The sequence below is a fragment of the Cavia porcellus genome, unplaced genomic scaffold (genome assembly GCF_034190915.1).
Source record: "Cavia porcellus strain 051 isolate PalLab524CR breed Dunkin Hartley unplaced genomic scaffold, mCavPor4.1 scaffold_8, whole genome shotgun sequence".
NCBI lineage: Eukaryota > Metazoa > Chordata > Mammalia > Rodentia > Caviidae > Cavia > Cavia porcellus.
Window position 1 is genome coordinate 10,402,571 of NW_026947491.1, and position 23,284 is coordinate 10,425,854.

General features: G+C 39.0%; 1 protein-coding gene across 12 annotated transcripts in view; it reads left to right on the forward strand.

The window, feature by feature from the left end:
- LOC101787092 (ankyrin repeat domain-containing protein 26-like) overlaps positions 1-23,284 on the forward strand; it is a 151,998-nt gene that overhangs the window by 86,584 nt on the left and 42,130 nt on the right. For 7 of the 12 annotated variants that reach the window (XM_063254337.1, XM_063254340.1, XM_063254349.1 and 4 more), the window contains one exon: positions 4,426-18,137. The exons of 4 other annotated variants lie outside the window; for them this stretch is intronic. Coding sequence is in view for 3 of the 8 variants with exons in the window: in XM_063254349.1 (XP_063110419.1) it covers positions 4,426-4,521 (96 nt within the window). In the remaining 5 variants the exon portion in view is untranslated. Of the gene's footprint in view, positions 1-4,425; positions 18,138-22,144; positions 22,263-23,284 lie in introns of those variants that run through there. One more of the 12 variants, XM_063254350.1, reaches the window with a different exon arrangement.

Genomic DNA, 23,284 nt, shown 5'->3' on the forward strand with positions numbered 1-23,284 from the left:
TGAGTCAAATCTTTGTAAGTCCTGGCTTTTCTCTACTGGGTTGTATAGAAAACATCTGGGATGGAAATAGATTCCATGTACTAACAGGAGCTAGCTGTACAATTATATTAACCCTGGTGTTTCTTTTTCCCTTCTTGTTCCCTATCAGTTTGATTTTCTTTTGAACAGTGCTTAATCTGGTAAAGGAAAGTGGTCTTGAGGCCAACCTCCAAGTGAAACATTATGAGTGCTAATATTATCCTTTATGAGAGGGGAGAAATATGCGTCTCAGTGGAGATAAAAAAGATATCAATGTATTCCCACTGCACAATTTCCTGAAGACCTGATCAGTGCTAGCAGTGTTGGAGCAGTCTGCCACATTTATTCATTTATGCTTGCTTTGTTTGCATTCAGGCTGCTTCTCTGCATCACAGGGAGGCTAAATCCACCATCTCTATTATCCAGTATTCTGGACTATGCTCTTCCCCAAAGCTCCTCCCTGGATGAATCATCAGGACCTCATCTTGTTGTAGCTTTTACTTTTGTCCAGTTTTGGAGAACTTCATCCCCTGAAACATTTCCATCAGTGCTGTTCAGAGGGCAGAGGGCTGTCAGACTCACATTTCAACTCACCTGACTCAAGGTAGCCCTAGTGAGTGGAGTAGCAGTTGGAAAGAGCCACTATGTCCCACAGGGATTTGGTCCTGAACAACTAAGTGGAATTGCACTCTGCTCTCCTCCTGCTTGGATATCAAACCTCTGAGAAGGTCTAAGGGTGGTAGTGAAACCATGAAACCATCCTGATGGTGAGATGACCAGGTCTTCATGACTTTTAAGTGTTTCATAATTTGGCCTCACTGGAGAATCACTTTCTTCCTAATGATTTATTGTTCATGAACATCTAGACTTAGGAGCTGCCTGGTCAACAGACAGCCATGCTGCTGATGGCTCTTCAGTGCTTGATCAATTCAGTTAAATGCAGTACCAGCATTGCTTTCTGCCAGTCCATGAATTTAAGAACCATCATGAAAGCAGACTGCTTAAACACAGTACGGTACAGAAAATATAAGCACTGAGTGAAACACAGTTCGTATATTGGACCAGGACTCACATGGAATTTGGATTGGTACCAAATGAGCAGTGATATTTGGAGGAAGATGCTAGGATGGCTAACAATGCCTTTCATTATTGAACAGATTCAATGAGCTTCAAAGCTATCAATGGCAGAACTACAGACAGTGGCTATTCTTTTCTCTATAACTTCCTCCAGTGTGTTTCTGGGTTGACCATGGCCAGTAGTATCTTTGATGTCATCAGGAAGCTACATTAAGATTCACAGAGGGATGATTTTTAGAAAATGGCAGAGGCACCTCAGTACTGGAGGATTTGCAAATCCCTTTAATCCACTAGCTTTCATGTGCATCCGATGACTGCACAGAACACTCTGTATCCTTCAAGATCTCAAATCATCCAGCCTTTACTTCCAGTTTCATGTCAGGCTATACTAACACACAGCTTGAGTATACCTTACATTTCCAAGCATACTTTATTCACACTCGTGATTGCCAAGCCTTAGGGTAGCACTATGGATGTCTCAAGCATGATACATTTTATATACATGTTTTCCTAGCTGGACACCAGGCACACTGAACTTCTCCTAGATTTCAATAGTGCAGTTAAAATATCTTAACTCACTGAATGGGGAAATGGGAAACAGTAGTGGAAATCAAAACCGTTCCCAGCACAAGCAGGATATCATTTAGCACACACTTTCAAGCACAGCTCCAGCAGGATGCTCCTCATATCACTATGTTCCTGATGAAGTCAGCTCAAGATGCTGGATTCTTTCAGCACCTAGGAGTCATTCTCATTTTTATTTTGTCTTAAAATGTCACCATACAATAATTTGCTTCTTAGTATGGCCAGTGTTGTAGACCTCTCACTCACGAGAATTGCTACAGTAACACATGTGGCCATAAACTTGGCTAGGATGAAATTTCCACTAGCCCCAAGGACTTTCAAGCTCATCTTTTCAGACAATGTATTTAAATAGCATCTTTAGAGACATTGATCTGGATATGTGCTGGATGACCATGAGTTTTGAGAAAAATATCTTGGCCTCAAAGAAGGCAGAAACATGTCAAGAGTAACTTGCAGGGGATTTGCAAAGCATCAGCACCTCTTATTGACAATCTCAGCTACAGATTTGTGATTAGTTAGCTCAATGTATATTTAGACATATTTAGAGGCTGTTACATGATTTAGTTTGTGAATGTCTGATTAGCACCCAGGATCAGAGCTTGGAGACATTCTGGAGAAATTTCCTGCGTCATTTGAAAATATCAAATTCAACACAGGGATTGCTATGAGTTGCCTCAAAATCCTTGATACTAGCCTAGGACACAAACTGATATTTCTGTCCATTAAAAATTTACTCAAAATATTCTTTGCTTACTTTGTCTCAGAAGCTTCTAATATAAATTCCCCGCACTAAGGACATAGTGTGATCTATACCAGTCACCCATAGGGTTGTGTCCTCTCTCCCTGCTGCACAGGGCCCCAAATAAAACCTGTGAAGCTTCACAACTACATGGGGGCAGTAGAAAGTGACACAACCATAACTGATGTGGCACAATGGAGCAGGACAGTACATTCCACGTGTTTAAGAAATGCCACTGTGAACTGAGTTAGAGAGGAACAATTCCCCCAAGGGGTGTTATATACATTCAACATCTGGTCACGCTCAAATTCCCACTGTATGAACCCATGTACTTACAGAGGCCAAAACAGTCCAGACACTGGATGCAGAGCCTGTGGTCACAGTATCTTGCAGTCTTAAACGACCACACTAAATGGTCCATCTGGACTTAAGGAAAGTTGCCCAGGATGTGGATCTCAAGTTGCATCTCTATTCCTCACAGTCACCTCTGTGGTGACTATGAGAGTTGTCTTCTCCTTTATCTCCATTTCTTGCCTAAAGCCTTTGAAGAATTGGGATCAAGATTTTTGAATTGTCACTCAGAGACCTCTGCTACAATGGAACATAGCCAGGGTGCCTGGCTTCTGTTCAGTATCATGTATGTAAAACACAGCACCTCTACTTAACGCACTGTGAAAACCCAAGAAAAAACTCCCTGGACAGGCAGTGACACTGTCCTTGCTTCTGAATCTTTGCTCCATGCTCTGCTGTAAGAGAAAGCCAGCTACTGGACGTCACTCGTGGTTTCCAGCCTTCCATGTGCTGCTGACACTCTCTGGCTTGTTCCTCCTGCGTACTGACAAAATACTCCTCTGATGTCTTCTGCAGTTGGAGTTCCAGGACCCTTCTCTGGATCTTTTTCCCTATTAACCCTCACTATCCTGCCTTTGGCAGGCTGTGTCAGGGAGGACCACTGTATCTAAGCTTGAGCTACTTCGACTCAACTCTGTACTCACCTAGCTTCCTGGCTTCCAGCAGGTGTCAAAGTGGGTTGCATGAGATGTCCAGGCAGATTAGGGAGTAGCTGTGGGGTCAGGGAACTGTGTATGGCTTGAAGGCACTCAAACTCCTTCCTGTAGTTGTTGTTGCTAGAGATCAGTGTCCTCACAGAAAAGGAGCTCTCTTCCAGTGGTACCAAGTTCCTGTGGGACACTAAATTGTGCATGGCCAGATCATTTGCTTTCTGGACTCCCTAATACAAGAGTAGCCATTCAAGATAATGGAAAGCACAGCGCTTGTGTGGCTAGTACAGATGCTCTAGGATCACACACTACATTGCGAGCATACTACATGTGTGTGCTAGAAATGCTTGTGGGTCACTGTCAAATGCTGTTACTTAAATGTCAGATAGTTTGTCCTGTTCCAATTCCATGTGATACAGGGAAACATAAGGAGCAAGAGTTTTCAGACTTTTATACACAGTGCTATTCCATGAGGCAGGTGGAAGGTGTCTACCAAAACAGGCTTGATCACTTCCTGCTGACCACTTTCTGAAACAGTGAATGAGACAGGTGGCTAATAAGCATCTGATTGTGGTGTCTGAGGCAGATGTGCAAATTCCTTCTCGGGTAGCCTGAGGTGTACACAGCATGACTGTCTGTCTCTGGCCCTGACTCCATGCTTCGTAGGGGAGCATCCATATGAGACACCTTCCACATATAGTGGCATAGCAGGCCATTCCTATATCCAACAAGGGTGAGCCACCATGTTTCCCACTTACCTCTTGTGAATACAGAGCACAGGAGGTTTGAATAAATCTCCACAGGGAATAAACTGGGAATCCCTCTTTCCCATGAGTGTCATAAGAAAGTGAATGGACCATGATCCTTCTAGTCTATGATCAGGAAACTAAACCTTGTTTTAGAGAGATGTCTCACTGTGGTTAAGCACTAGAAATCCAAGCAATGATAGTTCAAAACCTGGGTACTAGACTCAAGTGCCCCATTTTATTCTGATCCTGCCTGCAGGACTCAATGGACAACTTCACCTTCACCCTAGGCAAAGATGAGAAGAAACCTCACCACTGGATTACAGTGGGCCCAGCAGGACCACATTGTGTGTGACTACCATTGGAAGACCCTCTGCCTTGTGATGAGTGTGCCACCACCAACTACATGACAACCAAGGGAAATGAAATTTGTGCAGAAAGACCATTCCTGGTGCCATGACTGCTTCTGTGTCACCTGTGACCATATTCAGCTTCACTTTTCCTGAGATTCCCTAGGTCTTGTCCAAGTCAAGCAGTGTTCAGAAGCTGCAGGATTCAGAGGTTGCAATTCAAAGCCCTGATTTATGTATAGAAATAAGAGGACTTCATAGGTACAAGAAAAGCACTCTTTAGAAGACTTTGAACGGAAGAAACCTGAGTTTTCTGTATGAGACTCACCTTGTTAGTTTACGTGGTTGCAGAAGGACCTGACTTCTCACCTGCCTCTGCCACGGTGGGCACAAGCAGGGGCACAGATGTCCAGTGATGGCCCCAAGGCAGGTCACCAGGGGGCAAAGTCTCCTGTCTCAATGTCATTCTGACCTTCTTAGTTGCACGGAGAGGGATTTTGCTCACCACAAAACCCAAGCACGTACTTTTCTTGTGAAGCTCCTGTGCAGATGGAATTTGTAACGAGACTTCCATAATAGAATCTGAAGTTATTAATTACCAATTATAGTTTGGTCTTAGACTCACTCCAGCATGTGAGTGAGGGAGATAGGTCTGAGGATCTGGCTTGTTCAATTTAAAAAGCAGAAGAAATTTAATTTGTTTAAATCAGATTTCTCCCAGGGAAAAGCCACAGACAAGCTCATCAACGCAAGTTCATTTTTCAAAAAGTGCGTTTGTTCAATGGAGAATGACTTCACTCAGGATGCAAGTGCATGCCCAATATAGAACTTTCACAGCCCCATGCACCTCTGAGCTGCCTTCTGAGTTCATTTCCAACTGCATTGTGCTTAGAGTATCAAGGAGTTCTGTTTCACTGTACTAAACTTATTTCTTCCACAAGAATCGTGCTTTCTTATACAGTACATTTTGTAAACTGACTTTTTCATAGTTTTGTCCAATAACACCAATCATAATTACAATGAAGAATACTATGGCAAAAAATAGTGATGGAACTGACCTTACCTCACTCGTTCAGTTTTCCCAAAAATGTGTCCAAGGAACTATACTGAGAAGTCACTGGTCCCTCTCCTGCCTCTCTTGCCTAGTGAGTGACCTTCAGAAGGGGCTGTGATGTATTCATCTATGTAGCCCAAAAGCCTTCCATGGGTCTTGCCATCTATCTAGAAAGAGCTATTAAATATCTACAGAATGCAAGACTTTCTAGAAGTCAAGTTGAACTTCCCAAGCAATGTCAAATTCAGAGTAATACGATATCAGACATTTTATTACTATCCCAAAAGCAGTTATTTATAAAATTTGGAAGAAGCATACTATGTTTAATATGCTCTTTCATGCTTTTTAGGTGATTTTTTGCCTTGCAAGATAAACCATAGAGTAAATTGAAAAGAATGTCATTAATAATCAAGAGATGAAGTCGTTATGGGAAAAGCAGTGTAAATTCTCAGGCTGTGTCTGGAAGATTGGATTGCCACTCTTATCAAATGAGTGTACACACAGGCAAACTCTTTCATTCAGTGTATGTTAAGTGAGCATCTCCAAGGCACAGAGGTAGATAAAGCACACTGTGTAATCTCAGGAAGGTCAATGTGTAGTTACCACCTGTGTGAGTGACTTCACAGTGTCCAGTAAGTGCTGAAGTCCCAAAAGAGTAGCTGATGGTACAGCAACATCCACTATGGTTCTGAGATACAAGTAAACGACTTCTCAGAAAAAGTAACAATAAGCAGTCTCAAGCCAGTGAAAGGATCACTTATTGAGCCATAATGGATATATTCAGTATATTTACTCCTGAAAGGCAGTGTGATCTAGCAAAAGATGAAAACAAAACAAACTGTTGAATGCAACTGGATTGATATGTTAGATTGCATTTAAGATTTTTGTTTCATTGCTTGAGAGAGAGTCTGGGTGAGACTTCACCCACCTCAGCCTCAACTGCTGAGGTTACAAGCCTGAATAATGGTGCCTAGATTGAGATTACATCCAAATGAAAGTTTTCTTGGATAATCACATACATTCTCTGAATGCCTCTTTCTTCAAGGGGCAAATGTAGATAATAGGTTATATCTCACAAGATCACTGTGAAAATAAAAAAAGGGGGACAAATATGGAGGAAGCAAGACAACTACCACTTCTTTTGAAAACATGTTACCAACTGAATAAAAGACAAATTTTTTTTTAAATTTTATTTAAGGAGAAAAGAAAAAAAAACAGAGAAAGGGTACAAGTTATACAGATTTACAGAAAAAAATGAACAGTAGGAAATCACTAGTTAATGGATTACATATTGTCATCTTAGAAATAATTGTTCAAGTCACAAAATTAAAGCTTGTAAAGTGGACATTCCATCAATGATACTGCAAACAGATCTGTTCAATGATCCAATAAAACTCCGTGATATCATTTTCTATCTTATACGCTTAAATATACATGCAGTTATATAGTTTAGAGCACTTTCTTTTCCTCTCTTTTGTACAATGACTATTACACATTTTGGGTTTCATTGCTCCCATGGTTCTTATTACTTTTTTGGAAGAGAGTAAAACCAAATGTGACATAGCAGAACAGAATCGGTCAAGTCAAAAGGGTGGACATAATAGATAATGTGAAAACATAATACAAGGTGATCAACAATGGTTACCATAATGCCTCCCGCTATCTCTAATAGAATTGCCTATATCGTTAGTTATAATACAATTGAACAAAACAGTAAAGAATAAAACCGACAAAACCAAAACATTGAAGATATTGTAGGTCTTCAAAAGTAGATAAAAGTCAACGAGAATAGGCGTTATAATGAATCTCATTATCTTCACAGCTGATGCCTAAACTTTCGAACCTGATACTATCCAGCAAAACAGAATAGGGGAACATCAGTTAAAAACCAGATGGTGAGAGTAATACAGGGCTTTAAGTCGAGGTAATGGAAAGTCAAAGTGGGTTACTATAATATATCCTGCTATTTTTTTTCTTTAATTAAAAGGATAAAAATTAAAAAGTAAATAATGGAGTGGAGATTGAGATAAAAGAGGGCATAACAACGAAACAGTGCAGATCAAAACATAACCATTTAAGCAGAATAGTGTTTCACCACCAGATAATCCTGACCTAAAAGTAGTTACCGTATTGTCTCTTTCCTTGAAATCCTTGAGTACAACTTCGTATACTGTAGCATTAAGTATATCAAAACAATATAAAAGACAAATTAAATGAATGCAAGCAAAACCCAAGCTATGAGAGTGGCATACTGTGTAAACTCTTTTTCCAAAGGACAAAATAGTTTTTCAGGAAATGCAGACAATAAAATATATGATTTACATATACAACATGTTGTATGTAACTTGTAACATGGGTAATATAATTTGACATTGAATACCTATTACTATTCATGTAATACATTAATAGTACACTATGTAATGTAATAGAGAAGTCACTTAGTAAATAATGCAATGATAGCATCAAATACAAGGAAATTAACTGCTAGTATTTATATAGCCCCTTGTGTATACCAGAAACTGAGCTTCACAACTTTATATGCATCTAATGTCATTTGATAGCCACAATATGAACCTATGAAATGGGTATTTTATTGTGCTTACTTAACACATCGAGATCCTAAAAGTATAATAATTAAGAGTACAACTCTAAAAGTCTATTAAGTGGCGAAGACCAGGTTAAATATTTAGCCATACCCTTAGCCAGAACAAAAACATCATAAATGACTTGTGAGAAAGGTGGAATTCTGACAGTATTTGAAAAAAATGCTCTCTCCCTTCCCTGTTGAACCCTTTCCTACCTCTTCCCTCTAGCCATGCCTTGGTTTCTAAGTGCTTTGTCAATATGCACATTCTAGAGATGTGATCTCAGCTTTTGAGCATATATTCTGTTCAGAATTTAATCTAGGACCCAAATATCAGAAATCATGATTAGTGTAGAACAAACGGAGCCCTCTAAAGAACTCAGAGTATTAATCCAAAGGGTATTAAAGCAACATTTTATTTTGTTTTGATTGTTGTGTGCTTGTCTTTTTGATACAGGGTGTTGTATTTTAGTTCCGGCTGGCCCTGAACTCTCTATGTGGTCCAGACTGGCTTCAAACTGTTCTCCTGGCTATAGTTCTAATAAAGTGTTAGTTACAAAGTAGAGGACCAGTATGGGTCCATCGCTAGCCTGTTGTCCTAAATATTGCTTTAAATATTACCTAGTCAATTGTGGCGTTAGGGCACTCTCCAGTTCTGGTGTTTCTCTTTCCTCACCTTCCCCTTAGCTAGGGATCCTAAGAAACAGACCAAGGTAGAACAGCTTTGTTGGTTTTGCAGTGAGCCTGGGAGCCCATCAGCTTCCCAAGTAGAACACAGTTGGTGTCTCCAACTCCCTTTATGCCTCTCCATGCCAACTGCTAGTGGGGCTCCTTATGCTACAGGATGGCCAGGCTCAGGGAAACCTCCAACACAGCACAGCACTTAAACTGGGGAAATGGAACTCCACTAATTGAGATCACTAATTAGGAAAATAAGCAATAAGTGGCTGAATTCCCGTGTGACTGTTTGTAACGTAGCAAAGATAACACTTTAATGGTACCAAAGTAGCCACATCTTACATCTATCTTGAACCTCGATTGCAAGTACTTTTGTCTCCAGGGCTTTCTTTTTTGTGTTTCCTGTCTTCATTCCAAATGCAGCTGCTGATATATACACTTGTAAGCACAGGCACACAAACTCAGAGCCAGTGTGAGCTGAAAGAAAATAAGATTTGTTGAATCTCAGTTTCAGGATGGGCCCTACTTAATTAAAATGGAAAAGGATATCAGAACTTTTTTCTGCTTGAAAAGTCTCTTCTTGGGGAGAAAGAAATGGTGGATCACTTGTGGATCAGAGGCGGGTGCACTGTGCATCTTGGGTAACTACCTAATTCTGCCACTAGTCCAAGGACCAGTCTTTGCGTCTTCTCTCTAGGACTGCTTAACACTCACCTTCCCTTAGTTTAAAGGACATTTTCACATGGACCCTGGAGGTTCTTTGCTTGTGGGTGCACACTCGCCTCACTCGCTTCACGCTTGCCTCTCATTCTTTGGCCCCTTTCCTAACCACATAGGCACCTAGAGACAAATTCAAAGATGAGACTTTTAGTAGAAAGGCTTTCAAGGTATTTTCTTAGTCTAAAAGTGATTTTTCTCTACCAGAAATTACTTATGGATGGTCCTAAAACCTCAATCCTGGGAACCTTAGCAACACAACACCCATAATTAGGACAAGTTTCCTCCATTCATCTTGTTTAAGGGTGTTGTCACAAGAAAATGATACTCGGCATTCTTAAAGAGAACTGTAATAACTTGGGGACTTTCTCTGCCAATGTACCACAGACCACAAATTACTTCAGTTTCATGAGCAATTTGGGTACCTGTCCTTACTTGAACTAATATCTGACTGCTGGGTCTCTAACCTCACATTCAGAAATGTGGATTTACCCAATAGCATGAACAGAACAGATGCTACCCTGGTTCACATCTTCTAACGACATTTGGAGGACACACACTGTGCTCTGGCTTAGCTCTTAGCAGCAGGATAAAGCAGAACAAGTCACCTAAACTCTTTGTTTTCTCAGGGGGAAAGAAGAGCTGAAAATGTTAATTCAATTTCCCACAAAGGATATAAATTCAGATCACTTACAGGATCCAAGGACTGAGCCTGCGTTAATCTTCATTTTGTGCCTTTATCTTCAAAGAGGGCCATAGGAGAGGACACCAGGTGGCCATGTCACATGGACCCCAAATGACAGGGTCATAGTTTATGTGCTTTTCCCTTAGAGTCAGAGCATGCAGAATTAGTAGAAGTGCACAAAGAAAGTGGAGGTTGTAACAACCAGGCATAATCCTTACTCATCGAGTGGCATGATGCTTCTGACTCTTAACATGCACATTTTAAGAAGTGGCCCAAATCATTCTGGGAGTGGGCACTAAACTGCCCACATGAGCATGGAAATATATGGGGGTAGGAGCAACCTCTACGAGCACTGGTTTTCTGGGTGTGCAAACATCGTTCCTGAATCTGATCTAATGCTTAATCCATAAAATAGTCACATCTCACAATGAAGGTGACCCCTTTCCTTCCCTGTGGGAAGTTGGAAGAACATTCTTATTTAGCCATCTGTATCTATTTAATGAACATTTTCTGAAGCTCTCTGTGTGTCACACTATTAAATTAGTAGTTGGAATATTTTATTAGCTGTGTTTGTCGTCCCTGAACTAATAATGCAATAATGGTAGGTGATCTATAAAGGATTACATACAACCGAGGTTATGCCAAAACAGAATAGCGATGAATCACGCATTTTAACACTTATGGTGGACTTTCCCATTGCTTAACTGGATCACGAGAGTAACTCTGTGCCACAGATCACGCACACATCCTTATTCTATCTTATGAATATTTTCTTCATTTCCTGTCCACCCCACAACAATTACAAACATCTTTGCATTAACGGGAGACCTTTTTCGTGAAAGAAACAGTCATCCAGTCTCTTCCTTGTTGCTTTTCCAACTCAAACATGAGCAGGTGACCCAGTGACCAAAAGCCACATAGACTGTAATTCAGTTTGGAGCAACAATGAAAGAGGAAGTTTCTTATTTAGACTGCCCGTTCCTGGGAACAGCACTGAAAACAGTCGTGTTAGGGAGGAGCTGTTTCTTCACCAAGTGACACCTGGGACTCAGCTTTGGTTTTGTTCACTTAGATCAGGGAAATGTCATTGGTGCTAGTTGCCTAACTTTCCCAATGATCCCATGAGCTTCCAAAATCATTTTAGTGAGCAAATTTTTAAGAGAAAATGCTTACATGGAAAAGTGGATTCTGAGATTCTAAATAGCTGAATATCTTATTCCCATGGTGCAACTCAAAGAACTCAACTTCACAATGTGGAGACATTTATCCAAGGTAAACAGGCTTCACCTCTTCCCTTTTATGTCAGTGTGACCCTGAAGAGAGTGACTAAACCACCTTACCCAAAACACAGTGTAATGATTGATATATTGTGTCAACTTGAGAAGTTTAGACATTTAACTGAGAGCCTCAGCAGGGAGCCAGGATACTTACTTTGTAAATATCTTCATCCTGTGCAAGAGGAGGGCACAGAGATTTTATGAGTGCTACACTCTGCTCTTGGGAGGCTTGTGTTCAATATGCCGGGTGGGAAAAGTATCTTACTCTTTCCTTCCCCTCCATTGCTTTTGCTGCTGCCATGAAGTGTTGCCCCAATGCCATGTCATTCTGCCTTCTAGCCAGCTAATTATGGACTGAAACCTCCACAAACTGTAAGCTAAATACACCTTTCCTTCCTTCTTTTTGGGATCAGGTATTTTATCTCAGCAATGAAAGAAAAGTAGCCAAGACTTATAGGGACTGAGTGTTAATAATACTGCTTTCAGAAGTGTTACAGTGTCACAGTGTAGATGGTACATTATAGTATAACCTTAAGAATGTTGTCAAGAGATGAACATTCAACCACAATTTGTGTTAAATTAATAAAAAATTAAGGAAATATGAGCATACGATGACATTTAACTCCTCATTTGCAGTAGTACTGCAGTAGAGTAGAGGGAAATGAATAAACAAAGAGCCCCTCTACCGGGAACCAGAATATTAGGGAACCCCTGCTCTGTAAGATCTTTTCATGAAGCAGATTTATCTAGTGATTATCCCACTGGCAAGAGTCAGTACAAGTGCAGTTTTGAAAACTATCACAGATACACACACAACTGCATACATGTGCATGTGCACACACACACACACACACACACACACACACACACACACACACACACATGCAAATACATATACCCCTAGAGTTGGAAAATTCAAGGATCCTTTTAAACCTTCACTTCAATATAAGGAACCCAGCATCTTTGCTATTTATGTGTGAAGAGAGAAATCTTTACTGTCATTCTTGATGTGCACAGCTATAGTTATCTTAAAACACAGTGAGATGTTTCCCATCTAAACCTAAAAATATATCAGTCCAAAGCAATGGACAATTTGTACACAGTTCAGTTAGGCTTTGTCAAGTGAATTATTCTTGCATCATCTCAGTATTTTTATAAGTGGAACTTTCTTATGTTTTTTCTGTGTATAACAGAAGCTCAGTCTCAGTGTGGCCCTATTGGATGTAACCGGAGGCCCCACAAAGGAGTCATTTTATTTAGGTCTGAAAATAAAAAAAACTGAGTAAAATAAGTGAGCTCTACATAAAGTTATGGTTACAAAGTCAAGCTCACTTAGATCTGTGTTTTTATGCAGGTTAATGTGCTTTAAAACTTTGGCTTTGCTTTGTAATGCCCAATAAGTCTTTCTGGAATTGCAAGCCTCTCAACTGCTCTGAGTAGCTGGGTAGACTTATGATTTATGTCCTACCAGCTTCCCTCCTAGACTAAAGGAGGCTTCCCACGAAGATGCAAGTATGCATATAGTTTTGGAAACAGTTGGAGGTGTAAATATCAATGTAATGACAAAATACCCACAGGAAAGTTAAAACATCAATAAAAAAGAAAAAAGAAAATGCATGAAGAAACGAGGTGATAACCACAGTCAGGAAGAAATTTAAAATGTATTCAGGACTCCCTAGCAGCCAAGATACAAAGGGAAAGAGTTGATGTAGAAGAGAGGTGAATGGAGAATTAACCATAACCCATCTAGCAGGCTGCCTGTCGCGTGCTGCAACCTCTTTTGCAGAGGCAGACAATCAGCAGGACCGAGCTTGGTTTCCACCTCTCTTCTTCTTTTTTTTTTTTTTTTTTTTTTGTCTTTTTCTTTTTTTATCGGTACCGGGGATCGAACTCACGACTGCCTGCTTACAAAGCAGGTGCTTATGCCGCTGAGCTAAATCCCCAGCCCCTCCACCTCTCTTCTGAGGATAACATGACAGCCCGTATGTTATCTCTCAATAAAATTTTAAAAAGAAATGGGAATTCAACTCCCTCAAGTCAATAACACCTGAGTGTTATTGAGAAAATCACCTGATACCTCAAAGTAGCATTTTGTTTATTTTGAAAATACTGGCTAACAATAAAACTCTGATGTATTCTTACCAGATTCCTCTTGGATAATGTACTAGACTATACTTTATCATATGTAAGCTGTTATGTGGATTTTAACTGATTTTATAGTTTTTGCCACAGCATGGATGGAGGCTTGCACAAAAGGAGCATAACGGCCAAAAATATTATTGGTCATCGTTTTTCTCAAAAATTTAATTCAACTTTTACCCTCAGCATACTCAAGAAAGCCCAAACTTCATGAAATCCCAGGGTTAAATATGCTCCTGTGCTCTCTGTGGCTGTCACCTGCCTTTGGGAGATTTGTTTCCGCAGGTAAGCTCCAGAGCTCTGGTCAGCATGGGTAAGATGCAGTGGGCGAAATGGAGAGGAAGAAGAAGAGCCACAGGGTGCCTGCCCCTGGCCTCCTGTGCCCAGCCCTGTCACCCCATGTACCCCCTCTTCCTGCACTCCAATGAGCTGTTACAAGTTAAGTTGCAATTTTTAAAGAAGCACTGGGGCATTTCTTAATTGGATTTCAGTATCTTAATATTCTAGGAAGAAGGAGAATTTGAAATTCCATACTGTTTTTCAGAGTACGGAGGTACTTGCATAAGCTCAGCCTCTGCTAAAGAAGAGGCAAGGGGGGTGGGGTGTATTCTATAAGCAACTATTTTGATCCTAACATTTATTATTTATTTACTTAACAAAAGCACTGTACATGGCACTGTAATTGATGGTATCATTTGATGTTGTCAAGAGCCCTATCAGATGGTAGTTATGATCTTCAATCTACATACCTGTAAACTGACTCACACAGCCTTCGATTAAAGATCACTTGTTGTGTGGAGATTTTCTTTACTCCCTACCTAACATGGCAGCCCTAAGTGATGCCCGATCAGATAATCCCATTTACTTGTTTCATAGCATTTATTAGAACCTGTATTTGTTAATGGCTTATTTATTGTTGTTCATTTCCTTCACAAGAATGTATCCTACAGAGACAAGAATCACACCTGTCTCATTCACCTGCATTTTTAGTATCTAGCACTACAACAATTTTTTAATAAATAAATAAATGGTCTTCAAAAGAAAATACTCTTTTCACTATCATGCATTAATTTTTATTTTCTTTTTAGATGCATAAAGCAAACATTAAGTGAATTATGAATGTCTGTGTTGTACTAGGAAGATTTTATTTCAAATTGAATGCGTAAGAATAAAATCATTTCCTATGGATCACCAAAGACACTTTTAATATATTCTAATATGAAAGATAGCATTGGAATTTATGTGAGAGCTTCAGGATATTTAGCCTTGGGAACCTTGAAGTCTTTTAGCTCTATTTGATCCAAAGCACGACTGAAATCTTAAGAGAAAATGAATTGTGCCAATAAATATTTACTTTCATCTTCTTTTCTGTGAGCCTACAGAGTCACTTCTAAACTGTCTTAAGGATGGAAATTACATGATCACTTGAATGGCTCTTTGAATATGTAACCAAAGGAAAACCTTTCTAAGGCAAAATGCTCATTTTTCTACTATACGTTACCATGTATAAATTACCTTGAATTACTCCAGATGTAGGAATTGATTTTAAGAAACTCAGATGCTTAAGTTAAAAAAAGTTAAATGAACTCATCTAATACCTGTATATGCCAGTGAGAAAACACCTCTTCCTCCCTGTATCATTCGGTGGCATACACCATTTCCTCTAGATAATTCCCACTCTAGTTCATGATAAAATTTACACGATATCCTCCAGAAAAAGTCTTCTCCTCTTCTCCTTCCCACACTGTATATGGTCTTCACCCTGGGCTGTGTCCCCAGTCCTCATTATCATTTTATTTTTTTTTAAATCCTGAGACAGAATTCATTGAATTGCTGGGATTGCAGGATCCTCCCACCTGGCCACTCATTCCACAAATCATATGTTATTGCCACTATCTGCTTAACTAGCTTAATTATTTAAGACACCTACAGCAACACCTGCATTTATTCATGTCTGTGTTTCATTACCAGATAAATAACCAAGCTTTATTAAATAGTTGTTACAGATTAATGAACGAGCAAATAGAATCTAGTTTCTTTATTGGAGAATGAGGGGTGACCAATGAGTACAGACAGAACTTTTCTCACAAGAGGTTCCCTGGCAAGTCTCTGGGGTGGCTCTGATTTCTATTCCCTACTGCTGCCTGGATCCTGAGTTTAAAACAAGTCATCAGGGGGTAACAGGAAGATGTGGACTGGCAAATGCAAGTGAGTAGAGCATTGTGGAGGATTTTTCTTTGGCAGACAAACATGTGTTGATTGATTCTAGGCAGTATGGTAAATCTTCAGGAGCTGTTAACCAAGGGAAATTTGGAAAAACTGTAGAGGAGTTTGTAAAGCTGCTGCCAATGTTATCACAGTGGAGCATTTTGAGAAATGTACTTTTTTAATACGTTACACTCATTTTGCAGATGTATATACCCCCTTCCCCTGCATACCTTACCTTAAAATCTGCCTCTGTTTCCTACCATCTCTATGGAGGAAGCTCATTTCAGTGTGACCTTCGTGACTTCAACTTTTACAAAGTACTCTGTGAGTAATTACAGAAAAAATAATGAAGGCTGACTAAGAAATGAGAATGTTTAGAAAATCACAGAAACAGTAGATTATTTACAACAATTTTTAAATTTTCAATGAAAAAGATAAATTCCATAACATTAACAGGGGACATGGATAAGAATCATTCCTAAGGTTGAAGTAGTGTTATTTTTTCCTCTATCAACATCCCCCCCAAAGCCTCAAGAGGTCAGAGGGGTGACTTTTTGGGGGTGACTGGGTCATTGGTGTGTGATACTGGATCATGGGTGTGATACTGGTTTAATTCACTGACTGATCTAGCAAATTTGTGGGCAAAGGCATTACTGAAGAGAGAAGCTCCATCCTTGGTGTGGGTGGCACCAACTAACAGGCCTGTAACCTGTCTGGGTCCTTGCTTTCTGCCTACCCTGCCATGGACTGTTTCTCCTCCACCATACCACCCTGCCTTGGAGGCAGCCAACTGTGGACTGAAACCTCCACAAACTGTGTGCTAAAATAAATCTCTCCTTTAATTTATGGGCACTGAATATCTTATCTCAGTAACAAGAAAGTAACTAAGACAAGTAGAAACATCAAATAACCAAGAAAATGAAACAAAGAATGATTTCCCAAGAGCCTCACTTGGCTAATAATTTAACTAGTTTTTTTCTAGGAATTGAAAACGAAAATTAGCAATACATGTATGCATACATACATATTTTAGTGTTTATATAAATTGATATAACATCCTACAACACAGTATAATTCTTGGCATTGGATATATGATATTTGGTCTATGGTTGTTAAGTTCTGAAACTATACTTTCTCTAGGTAATTTTAAAAGTAAATTTAACTATATCACACTCCAGGCTTTACTAATTGTACAGTAATTATTTGTTAAGTGATACATGACTAAATGAATGTTGATATGAGATATTACCTTTACCAACCAAATCTTCTAGTTTCTCCTTCCATTCTTTTGCCCATATGTGGCTAACTACCCATATACAAGGCTTTTAATCAGCCTTACGTGGATTATGCCTATGCAACCTTACGCATGCTATAGTTACTTAGATGCCTATCCTAATTCTTTCTCTATGGGGGTAACTTCTACCATCTATCCACACCCAATTCATGCATGCACCACTGTATCACTTTCTCTGGGGAACTTTGCTTTATGCCACACATGGAACGATGCCTCAACTTCCTATCACTCACTGCACCCAGGATGTAGATATATCTTACTTTGTTTCATTGATGCTTTTTCAAAGGTCATCCACTATAGTGTTCCCAATTTTCCTATTGAAAATAATTCTGCAATGAACTTGATTACAAACACACAATTGCATATTTATATCAAGTTTTCCAGAATGACTTAAATACCATTAAAAGCATGAGTGCTTAAAATAAATCACATGTGATAATATGTGGGACTATTTATGTGCATGTTTGCTTCTTTGTTATTTCAAAGACTATAATCTAAAATCAAACATGCTATTCTGTTTTAAAGAAAATTTTGCATTTGAAATAGAAAATTTTGCATGAAATTCTTCATGTCTATGGTTAATTTCTCATTGAATTCTTAATTGTGTGTATTTTCACTTTTTAATACTTGTTTCTATTTTTATTAGTGCTTTGATTTTCACATTGTGTTTCTGTATGTAGACCTTTTCACACTATTTTAAAATTCTTGTTGGATGATTATTTTTATTATTACTTGTCATGACATTAAATTTTTAAGTTATACATTGTGCTCCGAATCAATTTCAGATCTGCAGAATAGTTATTGGAGTGTTTTATAACTATTATTATCTATATACTGATCTGTAATACTTTTGCATTTTTGATATTAATGTTTATTATGATCATTTCAGTATTCAATATTCTACAGTTCATACATTTTTGCTAATTTAACTTTCTTTTGGAATATCTATTATGTCTATATTGGAATAAACTTTTCTTTATCTGCATCCCTGGTTTGCTTATATTTGTTCTGTAATTTATAGTATTAAATACATTTTACCATCCAATTTCTTATATGTGCACTTATGCATATTTGTGTAACTTATTATGTATATGAACACAAGTCAAGCACTATTGTGATTTAGTACTGAATGATTACATCTGTGGAGTCACATGAAGGAAGTTTTGCTTCCTTTCTGTCACTTCTACTTTATGGAATCATTTGTTTCATTGGTGGTTATACTATTCTTGCACATTTAAGGTATTTCTTGAACAACAAGAATCATTGGTTGCATATGATTACTGATGCCACTTCACATTAAAAACGTCTCTCATGTGTTCCTCCATTCTCTTAGTGTTTATTAGTTGCCTCCTATGTGAAGCACAGGATTCTTTGTGGATCTAGTGTCCTGCTAATGTTTTATTGCCATGGATTCCACATCAGTAGGGAATAATTACTATTTTCCCTGAGTTCTGGGTCTTCCATTCTATGGCCTGCACATATTTATTTTCCTAAAACCCTCTTCCAAAGGTTTTATTTCAGCATGTGACTTCTTTTAATCATCAACATGTTCATGTAAATTTTCATCTTCCTTGAATTTCCATAGCTGTACTAAATTTAGTTTCAATTTTGACTACTGTAAATTATTGTTTTAAAAAGCCAAACACTGCTTTGCCTACAGTTCCTTGTCTTAACCTGGATTTCTTTGAGGATACTTTAGTAGTTTTTCCTATTCTCTTCCCCAAGGCATCATCAGTGCCAAAAGAGGATGATGCATCTGCCCATAGCCACTGCATGTGGGTGACCTGATGCCCACGGACTCAGCCCTCATGGGCGGTGAATGAGAATCAGAGCTAGCCTGTCACTGCCTGCTGTTTGCACTAAGTACTCAGATGGGGTGTACACCGCACCTCCAAAGCCCAGGGATCCCACAGGAATACCTGCTCACTAACTTGTCTAAAATCATGTCTTGAAAACCTACTTGTCAAGCTTGTGTCTCAAACTAAGGTGAACTTTGTGCCCACTTAAAGATTTGTATCTTTCTCTATGGCAGAAAAAACTGGTTTCTGTGTTATATTTTTCTGTTCTATAAGCACATTTGTTATCTTATGTAATCATCCTGATCCTCAGGATAAGGTGCCTTCCTTTACATAGTAAGTTGCCTCCAATACATAGTGAATGTTGTTTTCTTAACATTGCTCTCTATTTGCTTGTGCTATCTTCCAGGTCTCCTCTTTAAATTTATACTGAAGGGCTGTATTTTGACAGTTTTGCTCAGGTGCACAAACACTGTATAGTATGAGCCAACCGTGTATCTCCAGTGGCAAATTAGAGCCAGCTACACCAGCAAGTAGTGCCACAACTTGGTGTCATTAACACAAAACCTTGCCTCTACCTGAAGTAGTCTTCTTTCTCCTATTTATTGAACACAGATAATTCATGCTTCTGTTCTCAGCTCAGAAGTTACACCTCAGAGAACTCATCTTCATCACTTGAACCAAATTAGCCTCCATATTATGGGCGCTAATAGTAGGGTTTGTTGAGAGATGAAAATGGTTAAACCATCTCTTAGTAAAGGGATATTTGACAGTCATTTGGATGACTGGAATGCAATGGCACCTCAGTTCACAGACTTAGTTCTTTCCACAATTTTAGTCACAGAAATTGTTCCATGATTCTGGTCCCAAATGAATTTCAAGCATACGCAAACAGAATCATGGAACGAATTCTGGAACGAGAACAGTGGAAAGAATTAACTTCATGAACCAAAGTACCCCTGTGCAAGCAACAGCCACACAGAATATGGGTTCAGTTGTCTCTCCCTACCTTATATAATTTCCCAAGATTTATTACAATTCCTATGTTAATTTTTGTATGATTTTTAATATTGTATGCCTCACTAGCTATCAGTTCAAAAGTCCAATCTGTTTATTCACCGTCATCATTTCTTCTCACCTAATGCAATGTCCAGTACCCAAAAGATAATAAATTTCAGTCAAAGACAATATGGATAAATTAAGAAACAACAACATCATTCTGGATATCAAAATTTGGTTAGCTCATTTTCCAGTTCTTGTAGATGATGGCTCACAAACTTTTAAAGGCAAATACTGATCAATGTACACACCAAGGATATCATCATATAAGTGATGAAGAATTGTGATGCGCACAGCCAATACTAAAAAGATGTAAAAAAGTGTCCTCTGTGGCGCTGAGACAAACACCATCCAGACCAACCATGCATCTGAGGAAGCACCTGTCAGTCACAGTACCAGAAAATTCATCTGTGCAGCAAAAGTTTCAAATGCAGAAATAGGGGAAAGCACTCAATTCTTACCGATGTTTTCAGGCTAGTTAGAGAGTACTGGACATTTTCACATTAAGCCTCTTCATCACAAGAGTGTCAGAGTGATTTTTAAGGTGATTGGAAAAGTACACTATTGTTTTTCCCCTGCTTAGGAACATCTTGATGTAGAATGTAACACTCTGAAACTACTTGAAGAGAATTAACCTCTTAAATTTCTTGTTGTTATAAAAAAAATTCAATTCATTCCATGTTTTTAGGTTTTGTTTTTTATTGGTGAAACCTGCACAAGTAAATCTGCTTTTTCAATTTACATGTTTTAAAACAAATTTAACATATTGTCAAATAAATGTGTCCCAGCTCAAGGATACTGAACTATTTCCATTGGTAAATGTGTGAAATATATTTATGTGCTGGTAACCTGAAAAAAATATTTCACATTATCCGTAAAGGTCTGTGAATGTCAAATGCTTTGCAATATCTTCCGGAAGGAAATAGTCTGAAGAAGTCTTTATTTTGTTCTCAAAAAAGTTTTCATTTTCCCTCCCCTGGAAAATAGTTGAATGTTCAGTTTATATGTTCTGAGTCTCAGGCCTTTCTCCCTGGAGCTCTTTCCCTTTCCAGACAACATTTCAAACTGCCTTTATTATCTCTTCAGCTTGAACACTGCAATTCCCATAGAAAGTGTTATTTTGCCCACAATGCCAAATTGCACGCCCCTTGAAAAGATCACTTCTCATTTGCATTTTACTTTAACACTTCTAAAAAATTAATTGCTTCCTTTCTGAGATTAACAAGCTTCTATCAAAGACAGGGATTTTTCAAAAGGGAAGAAAAAGTTCATTGTCATATCATTAATCAATTTACTATTAGAAAACAATAAATGAGCATGAAACACTATCTGAAAAATCAGAATGGGCCGACGCTATGGCCTATGACTTCCACTTCAAAGAACTCCTACTCTCGTTTCTTTAATTTCTATCAAAAAAGTATTTGATGAATTTATATATGATGTTAAATTGACTTACTGAAATATCAGGCCAGACAGTAATTTCAGAAAGAAGTAAACAGTCCCAAAGGCACATTATGATTTATTTAGTGTGTTAATTAGAGTTCCTAGTCACAGAGCTAAATAGGGCAAATTTATGCAAATGGTTATTAAACAGCTCTCTGAAATAGTGGGAGGCCAGATTTTGGTAAATAGTCAGGAACCATAGCCAAAATCACAACACAGAACTGGTGTGCTTAGCAATCCTGCCCTCTCCCAGAGGGAGCATGTGTGTATACTCACATTCTAAACTCAGTCACTGGACGCTAGGCAGTTGCTACTGGGATCACTACCATTGCCAGCCTAGAAAAGCTGTAGATGGCAAATGTACTCATCCTAACTGAAATGGTTTTCTCTGGTGTCTGATTTTTTGCATCCTTAGCAGGGCATGCAAAATCCTAATGGGCTGAAATTATCATAATTTGGCTCATATATCAGGATTACAAGCAAAACTACTAAAAAGCTGGAAGGTACCCCTATGGAATTTTCATGTTCTACCATGGGAGGCGAGTTCTTCCCAACAGCTTAGGAGTGTCATAACATCTCTGATGGTTTAGATCTAGAATCTCCCCTATAAGTTTCATATATTCAGAGGTGGGGCTCTTAGAAAATGGTTGGATCCTAGGTTGTTATGTTCATCAGTGGATTCTTCCGTCTTGAGTTCACAGTTAAATATGCTGATGGGCTGATCAGAAGAGATGGGTCATTGGGGGCATGACCTGAAAGTAATCGTCTCCCTCCCCAGCTCCTTCCTCTTCCTGTTTCCTGATTGCAATGATGTAAGTAGCTCTATTCTCCTCCAGGCCCTTCCACCCCATCCTTCTACTTTGAAGTTAGTTGACTATGGTCTAAATCCTTTAAAAACCATGAGCCAAAATAAACCACTCCTTTTTTAACTTGTGGCTGTTAGGTATTTTATCTCAGTGATGAAAACCAAGACAACTTATAAAGAGGTTGTTAAGTATGACTGCATATTAACACTGTATATATATTAAGAAATATTCTCTTCATTTGCCCCATGATCCCACTCTTCTCTCTGCCAGTTTATCTGTCTTCTACTGACCCTTCCTCTCCAAATTCGTCTCATCTGTAAAAAGCTTATAAAAATAAGGGATGATATATAAGGAAATTCCTCCATATTCTTAATCAAGAAAGCTTACCTCAGAAGGCTCCTGGGTCCCTGAATGCATTTGCATCCTTCTGTTCTTATTGCTAAAGAACTACCTCAGAGATCCCAATACAACTGTAGATAGAAGGCTACTTAAGACCTGAGTGTCCTAGTGTGAAGGCTGCAGATGATATCAGCACAGAATACTTACACGGATGAGCACACGTTAATGTTTATATGTGAATGTCCCTCAGAGTCCCCTGCTTTCATAAGAGGAACACTGGGTAGGGGACTGGATAGTGGGAGCCCAGAGATGACTCACTGTTGGAGGTGGGGTCTGATGGGAGGATGTGGGTGACCTGGGTGCAGGATGCAGAAGAGTTTTCCTCCCTTCTGATACCTCCCCTAATCTCTCTGCTCCCTGGATACTATGTCATGCACAGCTCTCCTCCTCTATGCCTACCATCAGTGCTGTCCTATCTTGGAGTCCACCAATGATGGACTGAAACTGAGCCAAAGTAAATGTCTCCTTCCTTAAGGTGAGGGTGTGCAGTATTGTCTTAGTGAGGAGAAAGTGACTAAGTCACTGTGCAAGGGAAAGGAAAGCCAGGAATCATGCGAAGACACAGGGATAGAAAATAATCTTGTGTGGGGAGAATTCCCTTTTCAATGCACAAAAGTTAAAGATCTCTA